General features: G+C 35.7%; 2 protein-coding genes across 2 annotated transcripts; one reads left to right on the top strand and one right to left on the bottom strand.

The window, feature by feature from the left end:
* The first annotated feature begins 2,947 nt into the window (after positions 1-2,947).
* LOC131612807 (nicotianamine synthase-like) lies at positions 2,948-4,202 on the top strand. The gene has a single exon (XM_058884553.1). The coding sequence runs from the start codon at positions 3,000-3,002 to the stop codon at positions 3,960-3,962; it is 963 nt and encodes a 320-aa protein (XP_058740536.1). The 5' UTR covers positions 2,948-2,999; the 3' UTR covers positions 3,963-4,202.
* Positions 4,203-7,764: 3,562 nt separating this feature from the next.
* LOC131615015 (protein MAIN-LIKE 2-like) lies at positions 7,765-8,656 on the bottom strand. The gene is made up of 2 exons (XM_058886534.1): positions 7,983-8,656; positions 7,765-7,888 (listed from the first exon to the last, which is right to left on the bottom strand). Exons 1-2 carry the CDS (start codon positions 8,654-8,656, stop codon positions 7,765-7,767), a joined length of 798 nt encoding a protein of 265 aa, XP_058742517.1.
* Positions 8,657-19,444: the final 10,788 nt, after the last annotated feature.

The following is a 19,444-nucleotide window of genomic DNA, read 5'->3' as shown; positions in this document are numbered from 1 at the left end:
GAATTGCCATACTGTGTTGCCTGAGAAAGTTATGTCATGTCGAGTGAGAGTTAAGTATTGTAAGGCCCCAACTATACATGAGTGAATCTGTTATGAAACCACTGTCGTGTTTGCATAGTTTGCAGTGACTGAACAGGGGCGTAGCCACACCCTTTGATTCCATCATATGGACTTTGGATAATAAGTCATGAATGTACTCGGTATGTGTAAGAAGAAGAGTTCCATTGGCCTGATGATGAACTTCAATACGAAGAAAATGCTGAGGGACACTAAGTTTCTTAAGTGAAACTACGTGTAAAGTTTGTCAAAAAGCTCATGTTATGAGAATATCGACTACATAGACAAGCGCATATATTTTGATATTGTGATGATTGTAAATGAACATAGAATAATCACATTTACTTGAGTTAAAACCAAAATGAACCAATGCGCGGTGGAGTTTTTCATACCATTCACATGGAGCTTGTTTGAGGCCAAATATAGCTTTGATGAGCTTGTGAACTAACTCTAAATTCGAATCTTCAAAGCCAGGGGTTATTGCATATAAATATCCTCTTGCAAATATCCATTGAGTAATGCGTTATTGATGTCAACTTGTTGGACTTCCCGTTTGTAGGTGAGAGTTAGTGTCGGAATTACTCAAATTGTTGTTGGCTTTACCATGAAAATATTTCATGGAAGTAGAATCCCTACTGCTGATTAAATCCTTTGGTCACGAGGCATGCTTTATACTTGTTTATACTCCCATCAGGATTTTCTTTGGTCTTGAAAACCCTATTTGCCGCTAATTGTTTGGATATTTGGAGGTAAAGATGTGAGTTTCCACGTGCCATTTTGCAGTATAGAATTATATTCAACTTACATAGCTTTAAAGCATTGGGGTTGTGACAATGCTTGTTTTTCCACATTAGAGTTTAACCTAACTCATCCTTACAAAACCGGCTTATAAGGTGAGGGGTGCTACTCTATTTAAATTATTTTAATGCTCCATCTCTAATCAAGAAGCTTGTTTAGTATACACTTCTTCAGAAATCACACCATTTAAAAATACACTCTTAACATCCATTTGATATAAGATAATATTATGATTAATAGCATAGGAAAGGAGTACTCTGATTGCCTCTAACCTTGCAACAAGTGTAAAGGTTTTAGAGAAATATATACCTTATTGTTGATTGTAGCCTTGAGCTACAAGTCTAGATTTATTTCTTACCACTTCTCCTTATTCATTGAGCTTGTTTCTGAAGATCAATTTTGTTCTAATAATGTTCTTCCGACGAGGTTTGGGTACCAGATCCTAAACATCATTTTTTTTAAAACTAGTTAAGCTCTTCCTACATAGCCACAATCCATCCATCATCTGATAAAACTTTATCAACAAAAGTAGGTTCAATCATGGAGATGAGTACTAGCATAGAGTGTTCATCTCCGAATGGAGATCTTGTTTTCCTATGACTATCCTTCTTTCCAATGATTGGATCTTCTGGATGAGAAGACTTGTACTTGAAGATGTTTTTGGATTGTGTTGCTTCTTGAAGACCATCATGAGGTACTTCAGAACCTTCTGCCTATGGATTAGCTTCAGATGTTAGATTGGCTCATGAACCAACAACTTCTGAAGCTTGACTGTCCTTTGGATCAACAACTTCTAGACATCTAGCAGTTGAATCTTGAGAAACTTGTGAAAGGCCAGCTTTTGAGGAGTCTTCGAATACCTGTAACTCTGCAAAACTTTCAACAAGCTCTGACATGTGATTTTCAAGATCTTTGTCATCGAATTTTATGTGTATTGACTCTTCAACCATGTTGATTTCAGAGTTATACACCTTGTATGCCTTAGAGCGTTCACAGTATCCTAAGAAGATACCCTTTTGGGCTTTGGCATCAAATTTCTTTAGATAAACTTTATTGTTTAGAATGTAACATGTACATTTAAACTGATGAAAATAAGAAATACTCGGCTTTCTTCCTTTGAAGAGCTCGTGTGATATTTTGTTTAGAATAAGTCTAATATAGGTTATGTTCAATATAAAGGAGGAGTCTAAACCTAAGAAGATGACGAAGTTGAGAATAAGGATTAGTGTATTTTAGAGTTTTGTTTGTTCTTTGTATTTGTGATCCTCTCATGCATCACTTTGATACTAAGTTGGATTGATTATTATTTGTTCATTGTGATTCACTCATGAGCTTTTAAGCAAGAGTGTAAATAAAATTACTATTCATTTATAGTTAGCCGGAGTTATTATATTCCGAAAGTTAATAACCTTGTTAAATGTTTTAAAACAAAACAAAAAAAGATAAATGCTCGCTTACGTACGAGATTTATTAAGGTCTCTCACCTTATCCCATAAAAAAAACACGCCAAAAATTCCATATAAATTGAAAAAACTCCCATGCACATCTAACCTCAATCCATTCGAGGTTTTGGATCCATTTAATGAATGTTTTTTTTAAGGTAGAAGAACTTCAAGTTTTTAAAAATATACAAAGTTTTGGTTTTGGATTCTAAAATCTTTCATCCGCCGAATAAGAATATTTTGAAACAAAATTGTACATAAAAAGAAACTAAAAACAAGATGACAACGTTGATGTCTTTAATGTAAATATTCTCAATTTATAAATTTAACTATTTTTAACTCTACTCCTTTTTTGACAACTTTTTTTTTAACACTACTATGTTTTTGACAGTTTCTTTAACACTTCCCTAAATAACTTATTTAAAAATTGTAATGAAATCATGTTTACAAGACCTATAAAATCTTTTTTAGTTAATATCAAACAATGTATGATAATGTTTTAAAAAGACTTTCCTCACATAACAATATCAACACGAAAATAGAATAGAATATAATTTTAAAAAAAAAAGACAATACCAAAGTCTCAACTCAAGGGGGTTTGATCCTTGTGGGCCCCACAATTGTCCATAAATATTGAGTCCTCCCATGTCCTAGTTGTATATTTTCTTGAACCAAGTCTTTCCATAACCTCATAGTGTCGACATGGTTTGCCAAGAAGAGTTATTGATTGAAAAAGTGTGTGACTTGTATGAACAAATCTCAAGTCTTGAAACACTCAAACCTTGCAAAAATGTCGACATGCTTTTCACTGAGCTTGTCCTCACATGCATGCCACCTAGTCCTATAGATGTCACAAAACTCCCAAAAACAATTCAAGAAAAAAGGTCACACCTCATAAGGCTATGTGGTGAAGCTGAAGGGTATTTGGAGAGACACTACTCGGCTATTTTAGGTTCATACCAAAACCCTCTTGATCATCTTCATATTTTTCCTTATTACTCTAACTACATCAAACTTGGTCACCTTGAGTTTTCTATCCTTAGCCAACACTGTTCTCATGTCCCTTCCAAAATTGCTTTTATTGGTTCTGGACCTCTTCCCCTTACTTCAATTGTATTGGCATCAAATCATTTACCTTCAACCACTTTTCATAACTATGACATCGACCCTCTGGCTAATTCTAGCGCAGAACATCTGGTGTCATCTGATCCTGACTTGTCAAACCGTATGGTTTTTCACACCAGTGACATATTGGATGTGACTGACGATTTGAAAGAGTTTGAAATTGTTTACCTAGCTGCCCTTGTTGGTATGAACAAGGAAGAGAAGAATCGAATTATTGATCATCTGGAGAAGCACATGGCTCCTGGAGCACTTCTTATGCTAAGGAGTGCTCATGGAGCGCGTGCTTTTCTCTATCCAGTAGTTGAACCTTCTGACCTTCGAGGCTTTGAGGTCCTCTCGATCTTCCACCCTATGGATGAAGTTATCAACTCGGTTGTCATATCGCGTAAGTATCATGTGCCTAAACACTCACTTGATCAAGGCCTTGGTTCCATGATCCTACCAAACAAGTGTTCTGAGATTCAAGTTTTCAATCCTCTTAGGAGCCTCAACCATGGGAATATGATTGAGGAATTGACCATTGAGGATCAACTCATGTGAATCTCTATCCCTTGCTGATTTACTTTATATATCTACTACTTATTTACTTACTTAGCATATCTCTAGCACATGCTAGCAAGATTGAATGAAGATTGTGTCATGTCATTACAATTTAGTTATACTATATATTTTCTATTCATGTGATCTCCAAGTGCTTTGTATTTCATGGAGCACAACATATGTGATTTTCATATTGTATTTAAATTTTCAATAAATATAAAGAGATTATTGTGTTTTAAATCAAGTACTTTGTCCCCCTTTGTTTTTAACTTGAATAACTAATTTCAGTTTCAATCAATCAAAAAACTGATATTCCTCCATTGGTGTCTAGTGAATTTGTCTTTCAAATAGTGTGCAGAAATGGCCGCGACAAAACAATATCGAAAGACGTCAGATATCGATATTGTTATTCCATTTTATATAATAAAAAAATTGTGACCGCAGAGATTGCAATTATTATCGCAACATTTATACCATTTATACCGATCAAAATTGCAAAAGTTTTTATACGATTGTTATGCTACCGTTATTTAACAATTTTGGCTATCAAATCAGAAACGTCTTTGTTTGCTTTGAAAGGATGCCTACTTATCTTCCTTTTTCAAGATACGTAATTGATCCATCAATGATAATAAAATTTATGTGGATGGCATATTTAGATACCTTAGAACTTAGAATAGATCCAATTGAGGAAGCATTAAGGATATCTTAAAATTGTTTTCAACTGTCAGTACATGAAATTGCTAGGTTTATATCTTCCACAATTAAGATGCCAACAATATTGCTATATTGAGGAAATTAAAGTTGATGAAGAATCTTAAAAAAAAAATATCTAACTTGGTGGGGAGACCTTATTTTTGTTGGGTTATAATTATAAAAGTAATGTTATCCTTACACTTATATTATACACTAATACTTACACCAAACACTGTTCACCGTATTTATACGGTGAACAGTGTTTTTTAAAATAAAATAATTATTTTTATTTTTAAAATTACGAACGACACTATTCATGTACGGACATGTATTAACCAACTTCATTACTGCATTAATCAAGTTTTTACACTGCATTAACCAAGTTTGATAACAGCTAAAAATTATTTTTAATACCGGGATGTTGCATTAACCAACTTCATTACTGCATTAACCAAGTGTTTACACTGCATTAACCAAATTTGGTGACTACTGTAAAGTACTGTTCATGGGTGTAAGAATAGCATTATTCAAATTTAGTTAATGCAGTGTAAAAATTTGGTTAATCAGTAATGAAGTTGGTTAATAAAACATCTAGGTATTAAAAATAATTTTTAGCAATCACCAAACTTGGTTAATACAATGTAAAAACTTGATTAATGTAGTAATGAAGTTGGTTAATGCAACATCCAGGTATTAAAAAAAATAATTTTTAGCAGTCATCAAACTTGGTTAATGCAGTGTAAAAATTTAGTTAATGCAATAATGAAGTTGGTTAATATACGTCCGTACATGAACAGTGTCGTCCGTAATTTTAAAAATAAAAAATATTTTTTATAAATATTACTACCTCCGTTCCTTTTTATAAGAGAAAAGTCACTTTTTAGGTTCATTGAATAACCAATGTATTTGGTCTGTTTATAAACTAGATACATTAATTATTCAACGAACCTAAAAAGTGAGTTGTCTCTTATAAAAAGGAACGGAGGTAGTATTATTTTATTTATAAAAACACTGTTCATCGTATAGATACGGTGAACAGTGTTTAGTGTAAATATTGGTGTAAAATATGAGTGTAAGAATAACATTACTCTAATTATAAATCTAATTATAAATCATGTGTATATTGAGGAGTAATATGTATTTTTGAGTTTATTGAGGACAATGATGAAAGATATTTCTCGCAACTAGTTCCTTTCATCTAGATAAGAATTTCCCTAGATTTATAGCTATTATAGCTACTGTTGTGACGTTGTCCTTAATTGTGTGCCCATACTCCAAAAGAGAAATATATCTTGATATTGTCTCACTCTTTGAATATTTTCTAGAAAAATATAGTTCGACTGTGAAAAAAAAATCCAAATAACCATGTTTAATAATTTATTTACACCAAAAACCATGTTTTTGGCAAAATTACGCATATGACCAGGTTTCAGAGGTGGTCTCCACATAGGAGCCACCTCAGGTGGCGCCAAAGACCAAAACTTCTTAACCTATGCGCCACCCAGGGTGGCATCAATGCATATTTTTCCCTTTTTAGCCACCTAGGGTGGCGCCTATGTATATATATATATTTTTTTTTGTTTTTTTTTTTAATTGTTTATATACTATTTTTTTTTAAATTTTTTTTATCTATTAACAAAATTGTTTTAACAATTAAATAAATAATGAAACACCACATGTCATTCATTCCAAACATTACAAATACAAGAAATGCAGAAACAACATTAGAAATACGGTCATACAGTTCAAACATTACAAATACGGTACACAAAAGATAAATAATAAAACATGGATATTATGCTATTCACGACCCCTCCGACCATGACCCCTCCGACCCGGCGCCGGACCATGACCCCTCTCACCGCCAGTTCCGCAATCTGGAACTACTCGAATCCGGTTGGAAGGATCTCGACGACCGACTTCTCCACGACCCCCCCTATTCCTTGGTTGTTCTTGTTGTGTCTGGGTAGGCGGTCCTCGGATTAGCCCCTCCATGCGCTCATTGGACATGTATTCTTGTATGTTGCTGTCAAATAGTCGGGTCCCCATGCCCTCAAAGATTTGTCTTGGCGGTGGAGTTGCGTCACATGGTCGGTAAAACCCAGCGCTTGATTGACCTTGAAAAAATGGCATTGTTTGCTGGGGTGTGGTGTACCCATATTGTTGGTGTTGTGGAAATTCGTACTGTGACGATTGAGTGGTCATTTGCTCGTTTGGGTCGTAATTGTCATCTAGACCCATGTCGGGGCTGAGTTGCCTATTGTAGCTGGAGGGGCCGGCGTCGCCGTGTTGTTGGGTGAAGGCCCATGATTGTTGCTGGATGGGTTGCCTAGTGGAGGAGGAGGGGCCGGCGTCGTAGTGTTGTTGGGTGAAGCCCCACGATTGTTGTTGGATGGGTAGCCTAGTGGAGGGGTCGGCGTCACGGAGTTGTTGGGTGAAGCCCCATGATTGTTGTTGGAAGGGTTGACTTTGGTAGGGCGTTGTTGGTGTTGTTTGAAATTCCTCATGGTCAGGTTGTTCGGATGTTTGGCGTTGTCGGCGTTGTTGGCGTTGTTGTCGTTGTTGGGGTGGTTGTTGGGGTGGTTGTTGTGCGTATTGTTGGGGTGGTTGTTGTGCGTATTGTTGGGGTGGTTGTTGTGCGTGTTGTTGTTGGCGGGGGTCGTGTAGGTAGTAGGGGTCTGACACATACATATCGGGGGTTGTGACTGTTCTATACCAAGCAAGGTATCCCGCGGTTGGAAACATGGGGAGTTGGGCAACAGGGAATTGTAACAGACGGCTGCGACGCTGCCTCCACATCTCACAAAATTCAGGTGCGAATGTACGATAATCTGCGTGGTCCCATTGATTGTTAACTCTTTTAATATGCCAGCGACCCAAATCAGTGGGGGGATCCGGGATCGGTTGATGCATGCCAAACTGCAGTCTCACACGGTCAGATTGGTGCATCTCAATGATGTTGAACCTTATTATCGGTACTACTGCAGTCCAAACTTCCCGGTCACTCTCGTTTGGCTCATGGTCTAGCAACAAGTATGGTCTCCAATTAAACTGCGTGGGAGAAAAAATAACATATTATTAAAAAGCATGATGAATTGTAATACATCTATATGATCATATAAAAGTTTAGGGATAATACATCTTCAGCTCGGAGGTGATCAATTAGGTCCCGATATAAAACAACACTCCCCCTCGGATTCTTACTGTAATCCAATTTAGGACCACAGAACCTAAAAAATAAAGAGCAAAAATGTTATTTCAGATTTTTATGAAAAAGATAGTTAGCATTCAAGGAATAGCGTTGAAAAAGAGAAAAAGACGTACCTTGTTGCATAAGGGAACGTGTAGTTGTTCCTGCCTACCGGGGACAGCGTCGGCATTCTCCACCAACCCCATACTTGTAGGAGGAACGCACATCCATAGAAGGTGCACTTCTCGGCAACCGCGTTCTTACAAAGAGACTGGTATAACATCGCCAAAACGGCGGACCCCCAACTATATTTCCTAATCTTGCTAATACTGTCAAATTTACTTAAATAGAAAAAGTTGACAGTGTTACCTGTCGACTCCGGGAATAAAAGTTTACCAAACATCAACATTATATAAACCTTAGTCATTAACCAAACATGCTCCTCAGTAAAGTTGTCCATCAAGACGAGTTCATCATAGTAATCTCTAAGGGAGACCAGACTGATACCCTGGCCTCTTGAACCTTGAGTAGGCACAACTAGATCTCTTCCCAACACTCTCTCACACATTGAATTAGCATGTTGAACAGATCCATTAACAGCCTTGCCATCAATGGGCAGACCAAGTAACATATAAACATCCTCTAGAGTAATAGTACACTCACCTATTGGAAGATGAAACGTGTGGGTTTCAGGCCTCCATCGCTCTTGTAAGGCAAGGATGGCTTCTCTTTTCGCAAGAAGAGGTGAGCGTTGGAATGCAGTTATAGAATCCGGACAATTATGGAGCGAAACATGCGTCAAATTCATGAAAGAGCAATCTGCCAAAGCCAACAGCCACATTGTGACATCTTTCGATCGATTCAACCGGACCTTCAGTGTTAAGGAAACGATTGACCATAACGAGGGCCTTCCGAGACAAAAATACAGGGTTCTTATAGATGAAGGGTGGTGCGATTGTGGAAAGTTTCAAGCCTTTCGGATGCCATGCTCTCATGTAATTGCAGCATGTTCGTATGCGCATCAAGATCCGTTAGCACTTTTATCTCCCATTTACAAGGCAGATACCTTGCTCGGGGTGTACAACAACTCATTTCAAGTGATGGCAAAGGAGGATTATTGGCCTACGTATGAAGGGGACGTGGTTTGGCATAATGATAACATGCGGAGAAAGAAAAGAGGCCGCCCGAACAGCACCCGGATCACAACCGAGATGGATCATGAGAAAATGGTACGAAAGTGTAGCATATGTCGTGAAGTCGGGCACAATAGAAATACCTGTCCTAACCGTGGATCAAATTCCACCAACAATTAGTTGTATGTCATCTGTATTTTTATTGACAATGTTTTTGTATTTGTATTAGTATTCGTAAATGTATTTGTATTTGTATTTCTATTTGTTATGTATTTGTATTATCCTTTATTAAATCAACTAGTTATGTCTTTGTCTCGTAGTGAAATTGTCTTCATGGCCCATACTGCCACTCTTTATTATGGACAGTCAGTCAAATACGCATGCTTTCGTCTAGTCCCATCAAGTCAGTCATTGATCAGTGTGTCTGCATTTATCATACATGTTAGGCGTGCTTGTAAACAGTACGCAACATCATTAATTTTTTCTACCCACTACTATTATAAATTAGGGGCTCCTATGGTTGAGTATACACACAGATACACAAAATCCAAATACCAAACAATCACACAAACACAACCATGCCTCGCCGGACAACCACTAGGCCAGATGGATGTCACCGGACAACAGAGTTGCCGCCCCGGAGATCAACATGGCGTGCCGAACCTGAGCCGGAGTATCGCAGAAGGAACGGACATGTCATATTCTCCGCCGTCAAACCTCCCATGCCGGTTATGTTTTGGAATATCTCTTCCGTCGAGCAACTCAAGAGGACTCTCCTGAGATTTTTAGAGGGGGAGTACGAGGCCGGCGAACAGATAAGAAGCATCAAGAGGCTTAAAACAAGGGCCGATCCTGTGACTGGAGCAACGATAAGTTTCTGGCATAAGGTGGAATACGACATTGATGTCATTCAAATGATGCATGGACCTAATGACATTGTTTTAACCGTGGTGATTTCTTAGATGTTTTACTTTATCTTTTCTGTTGGTTATTTTCTATGTACCTTTTAATTAATCAATGAACTACTCTTTTCCGTGGACGCTCGACTTAACTGATTCACTGAACTTATTTATTTATGTTAAAAACCATTTTATTAATAAATAAAAAAAAATTAAAAAAAAATAGTATATAAACAACAAAAAAAAAACAAAAAAAAATAAAAAAAAAAGGAAATGGGAGTAGGCGCCACCCTAGGTGGCTAAAAACCAAAAAATCAACATTGATGCCACCCTGGGTGGCGCATATGTTGTGTCAATTTAGTGGTTGGCGCCACCTGAGGTGGCTCCTATGTGGAGACCACCTCTGAAACCTGGTCATATGCGTAATTTTGCCGAAAACATGGTTTTTGGTGTAAATAAATTATTAAACATGGTTATTTGGATTTTTTTTTCTTCGACTGTTATATAGTTCAACTATTATAGTTTAATGTATATAAAGTCAATTAAATCTTAATTCTTAACTCATTTTAAACAAAAACTTAAAACGGAAAATGAATCTTCTCATTATTTTTCTATCATGTTTGTTTAGAAGTTTACATCTCTACTTTAATTTTTTTTTAATTTTTTTTTCTAATTTAGGGTGTCCGCGAGCCGGTTTAATTTTTTTTGTGAGAATTTGATATCTAAACCGATTAAAAAAATATAGATTGATTTGAATTGAATTTATGATACAATTCAAATCAAACCAAATCGAAAAACAACCATTTGATTTGGGTTGAATTGATTGGATACATTAACAACAAATGTGCACAAATATTTTTAAAAAATATCTAATTTAATCAACTAAATTTTAATAATTTAATAATATAAAATTTCTAATTTTTTGGTTTCTCCATATAGATTGTGAATGTCACAAATGGAATTTCATTTTTTTTCTTCTTAAATTTGAATATCTTATACAAATTTACATGATAATTATGATATAAATTATACAAATTAGTTAAGGTTGGTTTGGGTAGAGTTTTGGAAATCCAATGTCTGAAATTAATTAATATTGAGTTTCGTTGGTTTGATTTTGTTTTTGTCTGAGTTAAAAAAATACTTCAACTAATCACTATAATTTAGTTTAGATTTCAGTTTAATTCGAATTTGTCTGAACTAATGAAGACCCATACTCTAATTTATAATATGTATGATACAAATTTCAAAGCCTCTTATATTACATAATAAGAGGATGTTTTCCTACTTGAAATTGTTTTAAGCTAGTGCCAGAATTATAGAACCCATGTTATTTATTTTATCAATAAAAAAACCCATGTATCAGAGAGTAAAAGCTAGTTAGAGAGTAACAGTTAGTTAGAGGAGTCGGGGAATTAGCTATGGAAGTTTTAATGGTGTAACTAACTACAATATACTTTGTATGAGCGGTGTATATGTGAATGTTTAGAACTTCACTCATGTAATGAGAAATACCATACAATAGCAAGTTGAACTTGCTTTCTCTCATCTCTTTTTACAATTAATGTAATCTTTCATAGTATCATGCATTCATACTCACCAAACATGATATCATAAGACTAAGGGGATCGTGTAGAAAAAATAACAAATATTAAAAAAAACAATAAAATAACAATACAAAATATTAATGTGAAAACTCTAAAATAAATAAAAAAACCACAGTCGTTGTCAATAGACAACAAGAAAATAACACTATATAAAAATTATTACAACACATAAGTCCTCTTATCTTGGATTTGAAAGCTCCACCTTATTATGTCTTGTCAACCATAACTCGGTCCCTATCTTTCCACTGAGCAACATTAAGAAATGAACTCTTCAACTTTTTACACTCGTTGTAGTTTGTAGGACGAGTCTTTCTTTCACTGTGTCCAAGATTGTATTGAATCCAATTACACATGGCATGTTCTAGAATTTTTATATGCATATTTTTCCATAACTTTGGATGGAAATAGTTGGCTTAGAAGCGGCATGTCATAAGTCCTCTACAATCTTATGTTGCAAGGATTTGGTCGGTGTAGAGGAATATAATTCCTACTTGCAAATCTCAAGAAAACATCCCCTTATACCATGTTTCTCTAGCTGCTCACAACATGGCAGACTCATTGTAAATGCAAGCTTCTCAAGCATAGTGTGTTTTGATGAAGACAATATGGACATCAAGCTTTTATAAAGGATGTGCAAAAAGAATTTCAAGTATCAAGCAAAAATACATCATTTCAAAGTCTTGAAGAAATTGTGAAGATTCAAGAATCAAGCTAAAGTATCAAAGGTATAAACAATACTCACTTTGACATATAATTGTTCACAAATATATTTCCATGCATATCATAAACATACTACAAAGTGTCATCCTTCAAAAGTTCATTTAAAACCTTTTTCAAAGTTAAAATTCAAAATAAAGGTTTTAGGAACCGGGTTGTCCCTATGGGGGAACCAGTTCCCAGCATTCTAAGTTTTCAGTTCTCTGTGTTTTACTATGGGGAACCGGGTTGTCCCTAGGTGGGAACCGGTTCCTCAGTTCAAAATTTGAAATTTCTGCTGTAACGTTCAGCAGGAACCGGGTTGTCCCAGGTAGGAACCGGTTCCTACTGAACCAGTGTGTTTTTTCATTGCATGATCTTATTCAAACGAATCCATTTTCTTACCACTTGATCATTGCATTGTTTCATGGAAAAATAACCATTCAAAGAGGTGTTTGACACATTATAAATACTACATATTTCAAAATCATTATTCACCTTCTTCATTAACAATTCATACTCATAAATTTCATTATTTTCAAGTGTCCACAAACCAGAATTTTTATATGAAACTTTCTACACACATTTTCATTGAGAATTCATTTAAAGTTTCATGCATACATTGTGAACACTTATATACATTTTGAGAATTGTTTATTTGAAGAAGAAGATCAATACAAGATTGATAGTGCTATACAAACTTCATCTAAATCTCTTGTAAAAAATTCAAAGAAAATTATCTCCTTACTATCCAGGATTGTTGGAAGTAAGTGGTGTGTTTGAAGAGGATTGTTCTTCATTCACATTAGTGTTGATTGATCTTAAAGGTGTTAAGAACCTTTGATCACCCTATAGGTTAGATAGTAGGCATAGGCTTGTACAATAATTCTAACTATAGTGAAATCTCTTTCGTGTTTGAAAGGGGACTGGAGTACTCTCGGATTGTGAGGGGAACCAGTATATATCGTTGCGTTCTTTACTTTTCCGCACTTTATCGCTTTCATCACCATTACCAAAGAAAAGAAAAGAACCTTACAAAGACCTTCAAACACTTAACCAAAAATTATTAGAAGTATTCTCATAAAACCGATTAAATTTTTGAAAACCTAATTTACCCCCCCTCTTAGGCGCACTCTTATACTTACACTCATTCCTTTCTTGTTTTAGCAAAACCTGTCACATGCACACAGGTGAAAAACCCATAAAGGAATTCTCTCAACCTCTTTTAAATTAGAGTTTTTCTTCACCCACCTCCTAACCTTCTTGCCCACCCCTGGTGAATTTACCACAATACCCCTTGTTTCGGAAGTTCATTTCCGAAACGGTACTTTTTTTTGGAAAAAAAGTGTTTTCGGAAATGAACTTCCGAAAACGTGTTTTTTTTAATATAAAATATTGATTTCAGAGATGCATCTCCGAAATAAAGTCACTTTTCAGAAAATGTGGTGTTTCGGAAGTTCATCTCCGAGCGCACCCCCCTTGGAGGAATTCGGAAATGCACTTCCGAAAATAGGTCTGGACAGAAGAAAATGAACAATTCGCTTTATTTAATCGGGTGAAAATTACAACGATAATATTACATAAAATTAAAGTTACATATTGTTAAACACGGGTAGGTGGGGATGAGAGAGTGGTGGGGAGAAAAAAAGGCTTCCAAATTTCAAAAGGTTTATTTATTATTTTAATAAAAATACGTACAACTGAAAGTAACAAATGACGGAGGAGGTGTAACCGGAGCCGAAACATATGACGGAGGAGGTGGATGTCCGGAGGAAGAAGACCCGGAGGTACGTCCACCGCGAGACAAAGGAGCCAATCAATGTAAGCTATAATTTATCATTATCATCAGGGGACGTCATTACAAAAAATTGGAAAAAAAATCTTATTATTTTTAATCTTGATTTTTTAGAAATGACGTCCCCAGATGATAATCATAAACTATAGCTTACATTGATTGGCTACTTTGTCTCGTGGTGGACGTATCTCCAGTTCTACTTCCTCCAGACATCCACCTCATCCGTCATATGTTCCGACCCCGGTTACCACTTCCAAAAACTAACATGATAAATCCAATACAAATACACTGTGCGATACAATCCGAAATCAGAACAAAACAAAACAAAAACATGTTATTCTGCCCGACGAGCGTTACAAAATACACATCAAACAAAAAAAACACGTTATTCTTCCCGACGAGCGAACTCCTCCGAATGAAGATAATTATACCAATCCTCATCCCACTCAGTCTCAGAACCATCAGCGTTGATCACGACTCTCACGCCTGAAGACTGAGCTTGAGCATCCGGGCCCCGGGCCCCCTGGGAACGAGAAGTAGAGCCAGTCGAAACCTTCTTCTTCTCCTTCACCTCCTTCACCTCCTTCACCTCCTTCACCTCTTTCACCTCTTTCTTTGAAGAATCCTTTCTTCCCTTAGCGCCCTCTCTAGAAGACATGTTCCTGTAAACAATTGAAATCGATTAATATGCGAGACAAAATAAAAAACAAAAAAATTTGAATTCTGATATATTTCGGAAGTTCATTTCCGAAAACTGGGATGGAGGTGTTTTCGGAAATGAACTTCCGAAACACCCCTGCGATGCAATTTCCTTCAACTTCCATGGCAGACCCCTAAATCAACCTTCAAACCAAATCAAAATGCTTCTAAACAACCTAAATACTACTAACAACCTAGCCATATATCATTTATGCAATTAAAACCCTAAATAACATGCATTTGAATAATAGATCTAAAAATTTCAAAACTTACAAAGTGTTAGGATTGAGGGCTTTTGAATGTTGTTTAGCAGTGTGATTGGAGCCTTGATGCAGCTTTGGAATTCTGTTTGCACAAATTTTCGCCTCTGCCACTTTTTGTTTTGATTTAGGGTAAATGATTGGGGGAGGGGGAGTGTTTTGATAAATCTGCAGAAATCGCAGTATTTCGGAAGTGAACTTCCGAAATAATTGTTTCGGAAATGAACTTCCGAAGTAAGTCAATTTTTTTAAAAAACACGCTTTCGGAAATGAACTTCCGAAGCAGGGGTAGTTTTGGTTTTTCGCAGGAGGTGACCACCCATAGGGAGGTGGGTAAAGAAATTTTCTTAAATTATCATTGTAGTATTAGATCAAATTCCAGTCTTGATAAGGGTAGTTTGTATTTGTTCAAACTGGAGTCGAAGTTTGTTCAAGTATGTAGTAATCGATGTTAGTTTATGTATTTTTATATAGTAGATATGTATGTCATGTATGAGAGTTATCATCATACATAACATACATATGCTAGTAGTCTATATATAGGCTGCCCTTTCACTTGTTAGGAGAGAGATTGATTGTTGTTAACTTGTAATTAGTAAATCTCATTGAAAAAGTGAATAGAAAATAACCGTCTAACCAACTTTGTTTTCTCCCTCTTCTTCTCTCCCATCTTGAATTGAACGGTTTCTCGTTTGATCAATAATTCTATCTTTCTCACAAATTTAGTTTGTTCTTGGCACCGATTTTTCAAAAAACTAGTACGGTGATCGTGGATCAAGATGCCATCAATAAAGTATGAAATTGAGAAATTCACCGGAGTGAATGATTTCGGATTATGGCACATGAAGATGTAAGATCTTCTTGTTCTTCAGCGTCTGTTATAAGTGTTAAAAGGACCAGAAAACGATGATGTTGCCCTAACGAAGAAGGAGAAGACGACAATGATTGAGAAGCCCGCATTGCCATAATTTTGAGCCTTGGTGATAAGGTTCTCTGGAAGGTCTCAAAGGAGAAAATGGCAGGGGGTATGTGGAATAAGCTTGAAGGTTTATACATGACCAAGTTGTTGGAAAATTGTCTCACCTGAAACAAGTTTTATATTCACTCAAGATGAGTGAACTCAAAATGAGTGAAGACAAAGTCTTAAATGTGCAGTTGAATATGTTAAATAAATTGATTTTTGATATGGAGAATATTGATGTCAACATCGATGATGAAGATCAAGTGTTGTTGATGTTGTGTGCTTTACCAAGATCTCATGCTCATTTTAAAGAAACTTTCTTGTAAAGAAGAGAGTCTCTGACCTTTAAACAAGTTAAATTGACCTTGTACTCGAAGGACTTGAATGGAAGAAATGAGCACAAACCATCATCTATTGGTGAAGGATTGTCCATAAAAGTAAAATTCTCGAAGAATGATGGTAAGTTTGAGAAGAAGAAGAAGAAGAAGGGTAAAGATCAACACAAGTCTTACGGTGGTAATGCTCCTACTATTAGGTGTTACCTCTATAAGAAAGAAGGCCATACAAGAAAAATGGGTCCTATTTACTTGAAAATTGGCGATAACAAGGACAATGACAATGCAACCACTATTCAAGATGATTACAAATCATTTGATGCCTTGGTAGTTACGAGCAGCAGTTCTAGTAAGGAATGTATTAAGGATTCAGACTGCACTTGGCATATGACTCCAAATAAAGACGTGTTTGAGGAATTATGTGATCGAGATGGTGAATTAGGGTGATTGGGAAACAACAAAGCTTATAAAATTACAGGGATTGGATATGTGAGATTCAAGTTCCATGATTAATCAATAGATTGAGTATGTATTGTGTTCGTGGTTAAATTTGACGTCTCTTTTAATATGGAAATTTTGGTTCACGTTCCCCCTTCTCATTGTAGCCTTATAAAAAATGAATAATTTTTAAAAAAATCTACATCCAATATGCTAACCTAGTGTGCGTCCGCCCCTGGAACTGTCGAGTATTACCTTGGATCTAGTAAACAGAAGTAAGTTGTATGTATGAGCAATTGATAATTTGTAGGAATATTTTCAGTAAAGATTTACAGTGTAGAAGTTAAAACCGGTTTCATGTGGACTACGATCATTGCGGGGTATCCATAACAAGGAAGAAGTGAAGTGTCTTTAAGGGTCTGCTTGGTATAATAGATTTCGAGAAGAGAGATTAAGGAGAGAGAGAAGTTGAAGAGAGAAGAGTTTTTTCTTCTGTTTGGAGCATCCAAGAAATAGAGAAGAGAGGCTCAAAAACTAGGGGGCCCACACTTTTTTTGATCTCTCCACTTTTGAAGAGAAAGAGCGAAGACACTAGCTAGCTGAAACAATTTTTTCCTCATTTCCATTTTAGTCCTTGTTTTGCTCACTTTTTTTTTTTTAATTTGTTTATTAAAATCTACATAATAATTTGTTTTAGAGCATTTTGCACCTATAATTTTATTTCAGCATGTTTGATATGTGTGAAAAAAGTGCAGTAATATTTTTTAAAATATTTTATACGTATAATTTTGTTTAAATATTTGTATTAGTTTATTTTAATAATTAATTTTAACTATTTGCATACTTTTTAGCTTAGGGATAAAATTGACTTTTCAAAAAATAACCACACTTCTCTCTCTTCTATTTCTCTCATATTTCTCTTATAACAAACAATTCTTCAAATCCACTCTACTTCTCACCTATTTCTCTCTTCTCATACTCTTTCTCACTTATTTCTCTCTTTTCATTTTCTCTTCTCAACCAAACACACCCTAAGTGTTTTGAGTGCTTGTTCAGTGCTTGAATACATTGCTACGTATTAAGGAGAGGTATTGACATAAGAATGGATTGGAAGCCTGATGGATTTTGTTGCTCTAGTGTTCTCAATTCACGATTAGTCATGGCTATGGAAAAGGGAAGACAAGTGCATGCTTATGTTATCAAGGTCAATATTAATAATGATGATGCTTCTATATTTGTTTATTTTTTTTGAAGAATTTTGATTTCATTTTAGTATGGTCATTTATAAATCAGTTTTACTTTGAATTCCTTTTATAACACCTTTTGCTTTGTTTTTTTTAACATTTAGAGTTATAATATAATTTGCCTTTTATAATAATCTTGTCCACCTTCAAATTTCTTTAAGGTTAGGAAATATAACCAGAATTTCTGCAATTAATTTTTATGCATTTTGACATGAAGGACCAAAAGTGTGGACCGAAAATATTAGAAGGACCATTCTTTAAAGAAAAAAGTTTGAGAGACTAAAAACGAAGTTTGAGATATTTTGAGAGACCAGAAACATATTTAACCCTAAATAATATGAGAGTAATTTGACAATAGGGGTTTCGATGAGCGGACGAGGAAGGGGGCAATTTAGAAATAGGTGCCCTAATCACCAGTAAGTCATGGAAACCGTACACCACAATCATCTCAAGAGATCAAGAAGGAGATGGAGAACAGTAACATCGAAACCAATTTGAAAGAGAGCGAAGAAATAGAAGAACCCAAGGTAGTTAAAGAAACTCTGGAGATGACACACGGAGTGAACCCAATGATGGCAAACAGATACAAGAGGAAGAATCGAAGAAACTATGGGTGGATATTATTAGTGGAAATCGAAATCCAGCAAATGGAATGCCAATTGAGTTTATTGCGCTGAAGCTCGTAGACAGAGAAATTGAGATTGAAATCGAAGAGGCGGACGTTGCATCACAGGTGAAATATTGGAAATTAGCTTTTATCATGTATGTCATAGGTGGAAATCTGAGCACAAACACATTCATGAGAAGAGGGAGTTCCTGATCGCACATGTGTCAGATCAAGGAATCAAAAAAGCACTTAATGACATTGGAGATAACAAGGCACCAAAGGTGGATGATTTTAGAGCTAAGTTTTTTAAATCTACCTGGGATATTGTGAGCCGAAATGTTACAGAGGCAGTTAGGGATTTCTTCATACATGAGAGAATGTATAAAGCTATAAATTATATTGTAGTAACAGTTATTCCAAAAAAATGCAGCGGAAAAAGCTCTTAAGGATTACAAACTGATTTCATGATTCACTAACATATACAAAATTATATCCAAAATTCTCACAACAAGGCTTGAGAAAGTGATATGAAGCATTGTCAACCAAAATCAAGTTGCATTTGTGCCAGGGCCGCACATACATGATCATATATTATTGGCCTATGAGTTGACCAGAGGGTATGCTAGAAAGGGGATCACACCTAAGTGTACGATGCATGTTAGACTTACAAAAAACTTATGATATTGTGGATTAGAAGACTCTTGAGCATATTCTACAGGAAGTTGAGCATATAATTTTGATTGACAAGATTGTGGGGGAGAATTACACATTGAAGTGCCAAGCTTTTGAGCTATTTAGGGAGAGTTCAGCTTATCCAAAGTGTCACTTTTGCCATAACCAATTTTTGGATGCAGTGTCTACCAATCCCAAAGAAGGTCCTTCGTAGGATTGATGCTATTAGCAGGAGCTTTCTATGGTCCGGTGA

The sequence above is a fragment of the Vicia villosa genome, linkage group LG6 (assembly GCF_029867415.1).
Source record: "Vicia villosa cultivar HV-30 ecotype Madison, WI linkage group LG6, Vvil1.0, whole genome shotgun sequence".
Lineage (NCBI taxonomy): Eukaryota > Viridiplantae > Streptophyta > Magnoliopsida > Fabales > Fabaceae > Vicia > Vicia villosa.
Note: the sequence above shows the minus strand (reverse complement) of the source record. Positions and strands in the feature narration are given on the sequence as shown.

Bases quoted from the DNA above. Each gene is read 5' to 3' on its own strand.
- LOC131612807 (XM_058884553.1), top strand. From the start codon at position 3,000: ATGGTTTGCCAAGAAGAGTTATTGATTGAAAAAGTGTGTGACTTGTAT.
- LOC131615015 (XM_058886534.1), bottom strand. From the start codon at position 8,656: ATGAATTTGACGCATGTTTCGCTCCATAATTGTCCGGATTCTATAACT. The intron at 7,889-7,982 runs GTACGTCTTTTT...TTTATTTTTTAG, and splicing joins ACGTTCCCTTATGCAACAAG to GTTCTGTGGTCCTAAATTGG.